This window comes from Eleutherodactylus coqui, chromosome 1, assembly GCF_035609145.1.
Source record: "Eleutherodactylus coqui strain aEleCoq1 chromosome 1, aEleCoq1.hap1, whole genome shotgun sequence".
NCBI lineage: Eukaryota > Metazoa > Chordata > Amphibia > Anura > Eleutherodactylidae > Eleutherodactylus > Eleutherodactylus coqui.
The window spans coordinates 477347478-477359886 of NC_089837.1; the positions used below are offsets into that span (position 1 = coordinate 477347478).

Consider the following 12409-nt stretch of genomic DNA (forward strand, 5'->3'; position numbering starts at 1 on the left):
ATAGATATGACATAGATAGATAGATAGATAGATAGATAGATAGATATGAGATAGATAGATAGATAGATAGATAGATAGATAGATAGATAGATAGATAGATAGATAGGAGACACATAGATAGATAGATAGATAGATAGATAGATAGATCTCTTTACAGTTGCCCAACTTATTAATTTCATTTAATAAAGGTTGTATTTTATTAGGGACCTTCTTAGTGATTTTTTGCTAATTTACATAATAGAGAGATCGAAATATAGATAAATGCATAATAGATACGGTAGGTCAAAAGATAAATTGATAGATAAAAATCTATGATCAATATAATAGATATATGATAGATAGAAAGGTACATACATAAATAAATATGCAATATATCGAAAGATAGATTGATAAATAAGAGATAGATACATACATAGATGGATAGATGCATAAATATATAATAAATAGAAATATAGCTACATAGATAAATACATGATAGATAGATTCATAGATATGAGATACCTATATAATAGTTGAGTAGGTCTATATTTCTCTACCTATTATGCATATCTAATAGAAAGAAATGTACATAAATACATGATAGATAGATACATACATAGATCCATAATAGATGGATAGATAAAGAAATATATAATAAATATAAAATAGATACATAGTTATTAGATAGATGGAGAAGATCTGTCCCTGAACATCCAGGCAACTAATGGGTTACAGGCTGGCACTCGCCCACCGCTCACACATACACTGCCCACCCTTCTACCATGCCCACAACAGGCCAGGTGCCTACCAGTTTCCCGGTGGGTATCCTCATGGGTACGCTGGAGAATATCATGGTGCAGAGTTGGTGGCCGTCCTGCCAGCAGCGCCCGCACTGTGGCCCCCGGTAGTAGCAGGCGGCGGCTGTCGCTATTGGATCAGCAGAAGGGCAGGAATACGAGGTTCCTGGAACTTTCATTAACAAAAACGAGCAGGGCGGGGCCGGGCGTCGGATGCCCCGCCCACAGAGCGCGGCCGGGCTGAGTGGCGGGTGTGTGCCAGGGGAGGGGGCGCTCGGGCGAGGACTGCTCACCTGCAGCGTGTGGCCTTCTCGGAGGGCATAGTAGTAGGGAGGAGGGCGGCCACACGTGGGGCCGTCCTGCGGGAGGCGCATTGTTCCCGGCCGGGATTCCTGGCATACTTGACGAGTTAATCAGCAGATGAGAAGCTGAGAGACACCTCACCGCCCCACGGCACACAAAGCCGCGTGTGCGCCGGCTCTGCTGCAGGGGCCCTCTGAGCGCCTCCAGGATGGGGCCCTGCTAACACACTGGGGCCCGGCTCTGCTGAGGGGCCCTCTGTGCGCCTCCAGGCTGGGGCCCGGCTCACACACTGGGGCCCTCTGTGCTGCAGGGGCCCGGCTCACACGCTGGGGCCCTCTGTGCACCTCCAAGCTGGGGCCCAGCTCACACACTGGGGCCCTCTGTGCGCCTCCATGCTGGGGCCCGGCTCTGCTGCAGGCGCCCTGCTCTGTTGCAGGGGCCATCTGCGCCTCCAGGCTGGGGTCCAGCTCACACACTGGGGCCCTCTGTGTGCCTCCAGGCTGGGGCCCAGCTCACACACTGGGACCCTCTGTGCGCCTCTATACTGGGGTCCCGCTCACACACTATAAAACCTTTGTGGGGCCCCAGCTCACACACTAGGAAACCTTTGTGGGGCCCTAACTCACACACTAGAAAACCTTTGTGGGGCCCTAGCTCACACACTAGAAAACCTTTGTGGGGCCCCAGCTCACACACTAGAAAACCTTTGTGGGGCCCCAGCTCACACACTAGAAAACCTTTGTGGGGCCCCAGCTCACACACTAGAAAACCTTTGTGGGGCCCCAGCTCACGCACTAGAAAACCTTTGTGGGGCCCCAGCTCACGCACTAGAAAACCTTTGTGGGGCCCCAGCTCACGCACTAGAAAACCTTTGTGGGGCCCCAGCTCACGCACTAGAAAACCTTTGTGGGGCCCCAGCTCACGCACTAGAAAACCTTTGTGGGGCCCCAGCTCACGCACTAGAAAACCTTTGTGGGGCCCCAGCTCACGCACTAGAAAACCTTTGTGGGGCCCCAGCTCACGCACTAGAAAACCTTTGTGGGGCCCCAGCTCACGCACTAGAAAACCTTTGTGGGGCCCCAGCTCACGCACTAGAAAACCTTTGTGGGGCCCCAGCTCACGCACTAGAAAACCTTTGTGGGGCCCCAGCTCACACACTAGAAAACCTTTGTGGGGCCCCAGCTCACACGCTAGAAAACCTTTGTGGGGCCCCAGCTCACATGCTAGAAAACCTTTGTGGGGCCCTAGCTCACGCACTAGAAAACCTTTGTGGGGCCCCAGCTCACGCACTAGAAAACCTTTGTGGGGCCCCAGCTCACGCACTAGAAAACCTTTGTGGGGCCCCAGCTCACGCACTAGAAAACCTTTGTGGGGCCCCAGCTCACACACTAGAAAACCTCTGTGTGCCTCCATGGTTGGGCCCCGTTCACACACTTGAAAACATTTGTTGGCCCCGGCTCACACATGGGGAACCTCTGTGCTGTGTAAGCCAGGGGTGACCATAGAAACATACTATGGCACTAATCATACCCGGGGGCCCCAAGCCTCCATGCTGCTTGAGACCAAGTGAGAAATGGCGCCCTCACACCCCATTTTACAGGCATTAAAGGCGCCAACACACACGATACCGAACATATATGTGAACCATTGAGAATTGTTTGAGGTGACAGATAAATAGCACCCCACAATAGTCAGTGGCCCCCTTAGTGGTTCCAATAGTAATAGTGAGCCCCTTTATAGCCCCAGTAATAATAATATCGCCCATAGGGACCCCAGTAGTAATAATCTCCCCCACAGGGGCTCCAGTATTAATAGTGACCACCTATACTCTCTACAGTAGTAATAGCGACCCCCCATATTGGTTCCAGTAGAAATAGTGGCCCCAGTAGTTATAATGTCCACTATAGAGGGCCCATGTAGTAATAGTGACCTCCATATTGGCTCCAGTAGAAATAGTGACCCAAATAGTTATTGTGCCCTCCATAGTAGCCCCAGTAGTAATTGTGTCCCCCGTAGAGGCCCCAGTAGTAATAGTGACCAGCATATTGGCTCCAGTAGCAATAGTGACGCAGTAGTAATCATGTCTCCTTTAGAGACCCCAACAGTAATAGTGACCACCATATTTGCTCCAGTAGTAATACCGGTAGTGGCCCCAGTAGTAATCGCGTCCCCCTATAGTGGCTCCAGTACTAATAGTGACTCCATCAGTAAATCCAGTAATAATAGTGGCCCCAGTATTATGTCCCCCATAGTGGTCCCAGTCGTAATTATATCTGTCATAGTGGTCCCGGTAGTAATAGTGTCTCCCATAGTGGCCCCAGTAGTAATCATTTCCCCCATAGTGACCCCAGTAGTAATAGTGACTCCCACCTTTTGGTCTCCAGCCCAGCAGCAGCCAGACAAGCCACTCACTCATGCAGCCAACCACCACTGCTGTGACCCCTGACCTCTCCCTAAACCCCCCTACCTCGGAACACAGACACCGGGAAGGGGGGGGGGGGGGGAGGAGGAGAGGTCAGGGGTTACAGAAGTGGCAGCCAGTGGACCACAGCTGCAGGCTGGGTGAGTGCACTGCTTGTCAAATTGTTGCCCAGCTGGCGATTATTATTTAACGGCTGGCAACTCGCCACCCCGCTGAGAGCCTGCAAACTGAGGTGGCAGTCTCAGGCTGCCTCATCGTAGCGGCACCCCTGCCTGCGGAGATGTCCTACTACTGGGTGAAGCCATTTTTATGGCAGACGTTTTTATATACAGTCCATATGCAGCCATATGGAAAAAACTGGGCTACGGTCTATTAAATGGCATATCGACACTGACCATCTCCGTAGACAGCAATGGAGAGTGAAACACTGGTTGTATATACGCTATCCTACGAAAGTGATCAAACACCTGAGCAAGAATCAAAAGTAGTATTAATATGTTACTAATTAGCAGAGCCTCCTTTGACCCTAATGACATTGGATACTCTCTGTGGCATACTTTCTATTAACGTCTGATACACTCCAGCTGGTATTTCCCTCCATTCATCCTGAAAATGTCTGGCGAGTTCTCTCAAAGAAGATGTGTCAGTCTGTCTTCAATGGTGCAAGCAACATGGTCATTGGACAGTTGAGCAATAGAAGAACGTTCTATGTTGATTGACAAATCAGGCTGCTCCATCTTTAAATCAGATGGAGGTATCTGGGTGTGGAGAATCCTGGGGAACATCTTTTGCCAGAGTGGTTTGTGTCAACTAAGTACGGCGATGTTCCGCTATGGTCTGGGCATGTTTTACGTGGCATGGTCTCAGCCCAATGGTTGTAGTGGCAAGACCCATAAACACGGTGATGTACCCTGACATTCCAGACAATAATGTGCTGCCGACAATGTGGTAACACTCTGGGAATGGTCGGCCATACTTCCCACCAGACAACGCGCCTTCTCACAAATCCAACGCTGTTTTTCCATGATTGGACTGACCTGAACCCTGCTGAACATCTTTGGGATGAACTGGAACATCGGGTCAGGAGATGTGAGCAGCGTCAATCTTCTTTAAGAGAACTCGCCAGTGAAATTAACGTAAAATACACCCATTGTCAAAAAAAAAATCCCTACCCTAGAAGGAGTTGTCGGGATGGAATGAGACCTTCTATGTGACTGTAACGCTGATATAAGTGAGTGATTACATATCAGAGCAAAGGGATCGTTTGTTGCGGAAAACTGAACGCTTAAAGGAGCCCTAATTTGGTCTTTCTTTATTTGGATTCTGTAAATGCAAACAAAAGGATGCTTTCTGGTATAAAGCGCTCATGTTCTATCTGCACAGAAAGCCTTTCTATGGATGGTAGTAATTTTCATCCTATACATAGAAGATGGCAAATGAGAAGATTGTTTGCGGTCATCTGTGAATTCCTTTCTCTGTTCTCTTTTTCGGAGCCTTCTCTACTCTTACATAAAGTACAGGGGAGCCTCAGGATGTAATATTAAAGGGGTTCTCCGGAGAAATAAGAAGTTCTTTATTGCTGTCCTGTTGGAAATTTATGTTGCTTACCATTGTTGCTTAAAAAAAAAGTAAATCAAGCACCTAGGAGGAGTTGTCGGAATCAAAGGAAACTTTCTACATACGTGTAATTGTAACGTTAATATAAGTGATTATAATATCAGAGCAAAAGGGTAATTTATTGCGGAAAACTTGAAGGGAGGCTCTAGTACCCTGTTGTACCGCTTCTAGCTTGGATACAATATGTGATACTGGTGGGCATGGAGGCTCTAGTACTGCGTTGTACTGCCTCTAGCTTAGATACAGTATGTGACACTGGTGGGCATGGAGGCTCTAGTACCCTGTTGTACCGCTTCTAGCTTGGATACAATATGTGACACTGGTGGGCATGGAGGCTCTAGTACCCTGTTGTACCGCTTCTAGCTTGGATACAATATGTGATACTGGTGGGCATGGAGGCTCTAGTACTCCGTTGTACTGCCTCTAGCTTAGATACAGTATGTGACACTGGTGGGCATGGAGGCTCTAGTACCCTGTTGTACCGCTTCTAGCTTGGATACAATATGTGACACTGGTGGGCATGGAGGTTCTAGTACTCTGTTGTACCGCTTCTAGCTTAGATACAATATGTGACACTGGTGGGCATGGAGGCTCTAGTACCCTGTTGTACCGCTTCTAGCTTGGATACAATATGTGACACTGGTGGGCATGGAGGTTCTAGTACTCTGTTGTACTGCCTCTAGCTTAGATACAATATGTGACACTGGTGGGCATGGAGGCTCTAGTACCCTGTTGTACCGCTTCTAGCTTAGATACAATACGTGACACTGGTGGGCATGGAGGCTCTAGTACTCTGTTGTACTGCCTCTAGCTTGGATGCAACATGTGATACGGGCGGTCATGGAGGCTCTAGTATCCTGTTGTACCGCCTCTAGCTTGAATACAAGCTGTGATACGGGCGGGCATGGAGGCTCTAGTACCCTGTTGTACCACCTCTAGCTTGGATGCAAGATGTGATATGGGCAGGCATGGAGGCTCTAGGACCCTGTTGTACTGTCCCTACCTTGGATACAAGATGTGATACGGGCAGGCATGGAGACTCTAGTACCCTGTTGTCACGCCTCTAGCTTGGATGCAAGATGTGATACAGGCGGATATGGAGGCTCTAGTATCCTGTTGTACCGCCCCTGGCTTGGATACAAGATGTGATACGGGCAGGCATGGAGGCTCTAGTACCCTGTTGTACCGCCACTAGCTTGGATGCAAGATGTGATACGGATGGACATGGAGGCTCTAGTACCCTGTTGTACCGCCTGTAGCTTAGATACAAGATGAGGTACGGGTGGGCATGAAGGCATAGAAGTTCTTTATGGTATCTTGCGGCATATCGGTCCACATGTTCTGTACCCGAGCCTCTAGACTGTGTAAGTTGGCAACTCAGATGATCCCACACGTTTTAAGGGTGAATAATGTAAGTATGACAATGTGGTGGAGGCATTCCAGTGACACTCTTTCTGTGTACAGCTGAGCATTTTACTGCTGGAAATGCCTCTTGGAAGCCGCCATGTGGCTGCAGGATGTCCTGAAAATATCGCTGAGCCGTCATTGTCCCTCATACCACTACTACCATTGGTGTGACCGATTGTCATATGCAATGGCCTTGCAGACCATCACACCAGCACTGGGGGCAGTGTGCTACTCCACATTAAAGGCAGGATTGAGGCGCTCACCCCTAGGTCTCCAGACACAAATACAGCCGTCGTTAGTGCTGAAACTAAACCTGGATTCATCATGGAAGACAACCCAGTTCCACTCCGTAGCATCCAGTTTCATTGTTAATAACACTACTGCAAATGGAGATGATGGTTGGTGTCAAAGGCAGTATACGTAATGGGAGCTGTGAGAGCAAATATTCTTAGGCTAAGCACTAGAGATGAGCGAACGTACTCGGATAGGCACTACTCGTCCGAGTAATGTGCCTTATCCGAGTACCGCTGTGCTCGTGCTCAAAGATTCGGGACGCGCTGCGGAGCGGGGAGCTGCAGGGGAGAGCGGGGAGGAACGGAGGGGAGATCTTTCTCTCCTTCTCTCCCGGCCGCTCTGCCCCGCTCCCCGCTCCGACTCACCTGTCAGCAGCGGAGCGCTCCGAATCTTTGAGCACGAGTACAGCAGTACTCGGATAAGGCACATTACTCGGACGAGTAGTGCCTATCCGAGTACGTTCGCTCATCTCTACTAGGCACCTAAAAATGGTTCCAATAGACACAGGGACCTGTAAATATGGTGCCACCTGTCTCTGGATGGCGGACAATGACACAGTTGGAGCTGCTCGTTCTTGTCAGAAGATCCTCTTTACTGGTGGTCTGTTCAGGACGTCCTGAGCCTTGTTGCATTGTGTGCGTTCCCTTATGCATCCACTGGTCCCAACCCTTCTGGTCCCAGTCTGATCAGAACAGTACAGGTAGTGGACAATTCGTTGATAGAACCATCCAGCTTCTCGCATTCCAACCATGCACCGCCTCTAAAACTCTGTTAATTCAGTGAAATCTCTTCTATTGAGTTGTAGAAATGTCTAGTGGTCAGCAAGCTCTACACAAGCAGGAAAAGTGGTCCAACACACACAAGTAGCCTCTGAGAGCCTTTCTATCCTGGAGGTCCCTTCCAACTCTACCATTCTATGATATAAAGGCTGGACAAATATCGGTCTGGGATGATTTAGTAAATCCTGCACTGAGCAGGGGGTTGGACCCGATGACCCTGGAGGTCCCTTCCAACTCTACCATTCTATGATTTTATAGGCTAATTTTATGCAGAACCAATGTTAGGGCCTCAGGTGGCAAGACCATTTATCTAATCACACCACAAATCTAATCCTATGAATATCTGCCTGAGATGGAACGGCATGCCGAGTTTTGCAGCAAAATGACAACTCCTTCTAGGGGCTTCATATTTTTTTTAACAATGAGTGTACGTTATACATGCGCTCTACAACTGTGACAGTCTTCCATTCGCTTCTCATCACCCACATTACTTATCCAGTCTCATCCGCTTCCATGATCTAGTAAGCGGACAATTTAATAAACCTAATGTAGATGCAGCCATCACATGTGAATACATTATACAGCAGGTTTAGCCTACGCTTCGCACGAGGAAATCATAATTTACTACATCCAGCTTTTATTGTCATTTCCTGTGGAAATTTGGCAGAAAATAATAACTCATACCTATCCATGCTATTTGTGAGAGATAACTGCATCCAATCCTATCTCATTAAAGGGGTTGTCCAGTTGTAAATGTTCAGTGGCCTTCCTTTAGAACACACCATCAGTTTTAGATCAGTGGGTGTTTGCCACCTGGAACCCCCACTGATCAATTTTTCGCCAGGCCTGTTGTCTTGTGCACTGAGCTGATTTCTGCAAGAAGAAGACAGCTCCGTTCTCTCTGCAGTGGCCAGGTTTGGTATTGCAGCTCTCTCTCACCTCTATGAACACTTTGTCTGTAATACCTAGTGTAATAACAGTTCTGGGATCTGTTCCTTTGTAGTAATCTGGTTCAGATCTTGTATCTGTTTCTCTTCATCTTCTGGCTCTGGTTGGAGTGCTATTAGGTGAGACTTGCCTGGTCTCATCTGTGGGTAATTTGGGAGGACTATTTAACCTGGCCTTGCGCTTAGCTGATTGCTGTTTATTTCAGTCTCCCTCTGACTGTGGTGGAAGTTAGAGCTTGGTGCTGGGTCTCATGTTTGCCTGATTCTCCACAAAGCTAAGTATTGTGGTTACTATCGTTTATATCTTGTTTTCTGTGGTTTTTCTCCTCTCCCACTGCTAGTGGCCTAGGTACATGGTCAGGTTCGCCCTTGTTAGGGCGGGTTATCTGCGTATAGGCAGGTCCCTTCCCTGGGTAAAGGGTTTATAGGGACAGTGTTTTCCTGGTGTTTGGTTTCTTTATTGTTTACTACTGTTTTGTGTGCAGTTGTGGTCTGTTTGTTCACAGCCTTCGAGTATTTCAGAATTATGGATCCAGTGTGTCGAATGTGGACATGACACCAAGCCTGTCCACTACAGCGGGAACAAAGTTGTCTGCTTCCTGCAGAAATCAACTCAGTGGACAAGTGTAACAGCCTGGCGAATAGCTGATTGGCGGGGGTTGCAGGTTGCAGACCCCCACTGATCTACTATTGATAGTCTGTACTGTGAATAGGCCAAGAATAGTTTACAACTGGACAATTCCTTTAACAAACAGCAGCTCTTGCTATGACAAACCTGGCCAATTCATGTATCACACCAGCTGACTTCAAATTTAATGTGATTTCTTTTTTATTTTCCTCTCTATTATTGTATAACATTATTACATATTATGTGTATAAAAGAAAAAAACAAACAAAAATGAAACAGTAAAAGTAGCGGTGAAGTGTCATGCAGTACATAGGCCATTAGGTACACCTCCAAATCATTCATATTGGGTACATTTTCTTATAATGAAAATTCCAGCTATGTTCATGATACAAACATTGCAATAACAGTAAAATACCACATAAATTGGGAAGTTAAAATAATTACTAATTAGTTAGTTTGTACTGCTTGGATATTCGGCCATTCTGTGTTCGTCACCAGGGAGTGTCAACACAGTTACTGTGTAATGTTAGTGTGGCTTTGGGAACATCTGGGTTGATTAGTTAATCAATGACTACACTACAGAATAACTATGATTTAGTAAAAAGTCTATAATCTAATAAGCACTGTATACTGAAAACATGAAAATGGCATTTACTTTAATTGCTGTGCTCCAGTTTTCTTTATAATTAACCAATTTGACCAGTTTTTTTCTGTCAACTCTCTTTTCCAATGGGTTTCTTGAGGTCAGAAAAGGATAATGAGATTAAGATGAACGACTAAAGTCACATTTACACAAAACTATTATCGCTCAAAATTCTTTAAAACCATGGCATATGAGCGATAATCGTTGCGTGTAAATACTTCTATCGTTTACTCTTTGGCTGAACGATGATTTTAAGGTGAGCTTAAAATCCATCGTTCAGCCAGAGAGCAGATAACACAGACCGCATGCTGTGTTCTCCACAGGAGTAGCTGATTACATTGTATTCATGCTGTCAGCCCATGTGAGAACAAAGGAGCTGATTGCAGAGCTCAGACCACCTGCTGAGTCCTGCAAGCAGCTCCTGGAGCTTTATTTGCACAAAAAAGCTGATAAAGTGCTATTGGGCATTAGTGCCCATTAGTACTTTATGCAAAATGATCGCTAGAACTGTCAGTCTTTCAATTGTTTGAACGATTGTCTTTGTGTGTAGGAGCCTTTTGCATGGGAAGATCTATCAGGCACATAGCCCGACAAGCTGTCCCAGTGATAAACGTTCCAGTCCAGTCCTCGATGCAAACGACTTTTGGAAAGACCTCAGCAGACATGTTGTAGAGATGCATGAAGCTGGAGAAGGCTACAAAAGCATTGCTAAAGACGTAGGTGTACATCAGTCCACAGTTAGACAAATTATCTACAAATGGAGAAAAATTCAGGACTGTTGCTACTCCCACTAAAAGTGGGCATCCTGTTAAGATCACTCAAAAGATCAAGGATTAATCCTGAAGAGGTGAGGAAGAACCCAGGGGTAACAACAAAATCAGAATGCTCTACAAACTGCAAAAACCTAAGTTCATGTGTCAACTATCAGATAAACACTGAACAAGAATGGTGTTCATGGAAGGACGCCACAAAGGATGCTGCTGCTGTCCCCAAAAAAATTTAGACTATCTTAATTTGACCAAGAACACCAGAATGTTCTCCAATGCTTTTGGAAAAATGTTCTGTGGGCAGATGAAACAAAAGTGGGACTTTTTTGTACAAATATACAACGCTAAGTTTGTAGAAGAAGAACACCACACTAACACCAAAAACACATCCCAACTATGAGGCATGCTGGAAGGAGCATCATAGTTTGGAGCTGTTTTGTTACCTCAGGGCCTGGATGCCTTGTGATCATTGAGAAAACAATGATTTCTAAGGTGTATCAAAAGATTTTACAGGAGAATGCATGCTAAAGTGACATTTGGGTGATGCAACAAGGCAATGATCCATCCAATTAAATCAGCTAAAGAATGATTGTAAAAGTAGATTTTGTTTTGTGACTTCCAAGTCAGAGTCCTGATCTTAACCCTATCAAGATGCTATGGCAGGACCTGAAGAAGGCTGTGCACACAAGGCATTCCAGAAATATTGGTGAACTAAAAAGAAACACATTTGCAGGGAAGAATGATCCCAAATTCCACCTCAACATTGTGCAAATCTTATTTGCAACTGCAAGAGACATTTGGTGGAGGCAATTGCTAAAAAAAAAGGGGGGTTATAGGTTATTAACCCCCCAGCAGTTATGAAGGAGCTGTGGTCGTCCTGCAGGAAAAATAACATTGCAATTTAGGATGAACAGACTACTTCAAACGGCTGTAGTTCCTGTTCTATCAGGGATACCAACATGATTTTGGTGTAATTTTAAAGCTAAGGTTCTTATAGAACCAGAGTAATAGACATTTAAAGTAGAGTCGCGCATACTGAATTTACAACTATCATTTTATAGTTTGTGTGCAGAGCAGAGAGTGAGGGAAGACCAGCGGCAACAGACAAGATCTGTAATTCTTTAGTATATCTCCCTGTCCCAGGGAAGGAGTAACATGAATTTTACATCAATTGGAGAGCAAATTTTCTCTCTGATTGTTACATTTGGGGTTTCTCCCAGAAAAGGAGTGAAATGATGAGGATGTGTTCATCTAATCACTTCTTTACATCGTTTAACCCAGTAGATGCTGCAGTCATTGCTGACCATGGCATCTAAATGGTTTTACCGAAAAAAAAAAATTGTAAAACTTTTTTTCTCTTTACATAAGGCTGTAAATATTGAAAACAAATGAAAAGAACAAAAAAAAAATCCTAAATATAATCGGTATCACCACGTTCATAAACAACTCATTACATTATTTAGCAAGTATGAAAGTATTTATTTTTTTAAGTTTTATATTGAGCAAAAGTGGTAAAACATAATAAATAGAGATGAACGAACGTATTCGGTAAGGGCGATTTCGCAATCGAGCACCGCGATTTTCGAGTACTTCACTACTCGGGTGAAAAGTACTCGGGGGTGCTGTGGGTGAGCGGGGGGTTGCAGCGGGGAGTGGGGGGTGGGGGGAGGGAGAGAGAGAGGGCTCCCCCTTGTTCCCCACTGCTACCCCCCACTCCCTTCTGCAACCCCCTGCTCACCCACAGCGCACCCGAGTACTTTTCACCCGAGTGGTGAAGTACTCGAAAATCGCGGTGCTCGATTGCGAAATCGCCCTTACCGAGTACG

General features: G+C 46.0%; 1 protein-coding gene across 5 annotated transcripts in view; it reads right to left on the minus strand.

The window, feature by feature from the left end:
• RBMS2 (RNA binding motif single stranded interacting protein 2) overlaps positions 1 to 12409 on the minus strand; it is a 124239-nt gene that overhangs the window by 70164 nt on the left and 41666 nt on the right. Inside the window, exon 1 of one of the 5 annotated variants that reach the window (XM_066594045.1) lies at positions 788 to 938. The exons of 3 other annotated variants lie outside the window; for them this stretch is intronic. In XM_066594045.1, the coding sequence (XP_066450142.1) occupies positions 788 to 832 (45 nt within the window). In that variant the 5' untranslated portion in view covers positions 833 to 938. Of the gene's footprint in view, positions 1 to 787; positions 939 to 12409 lie in introns of those variants that run through there. One more of the 5 variants, XM_066594047.1, reaches the window with a different exon arrangement.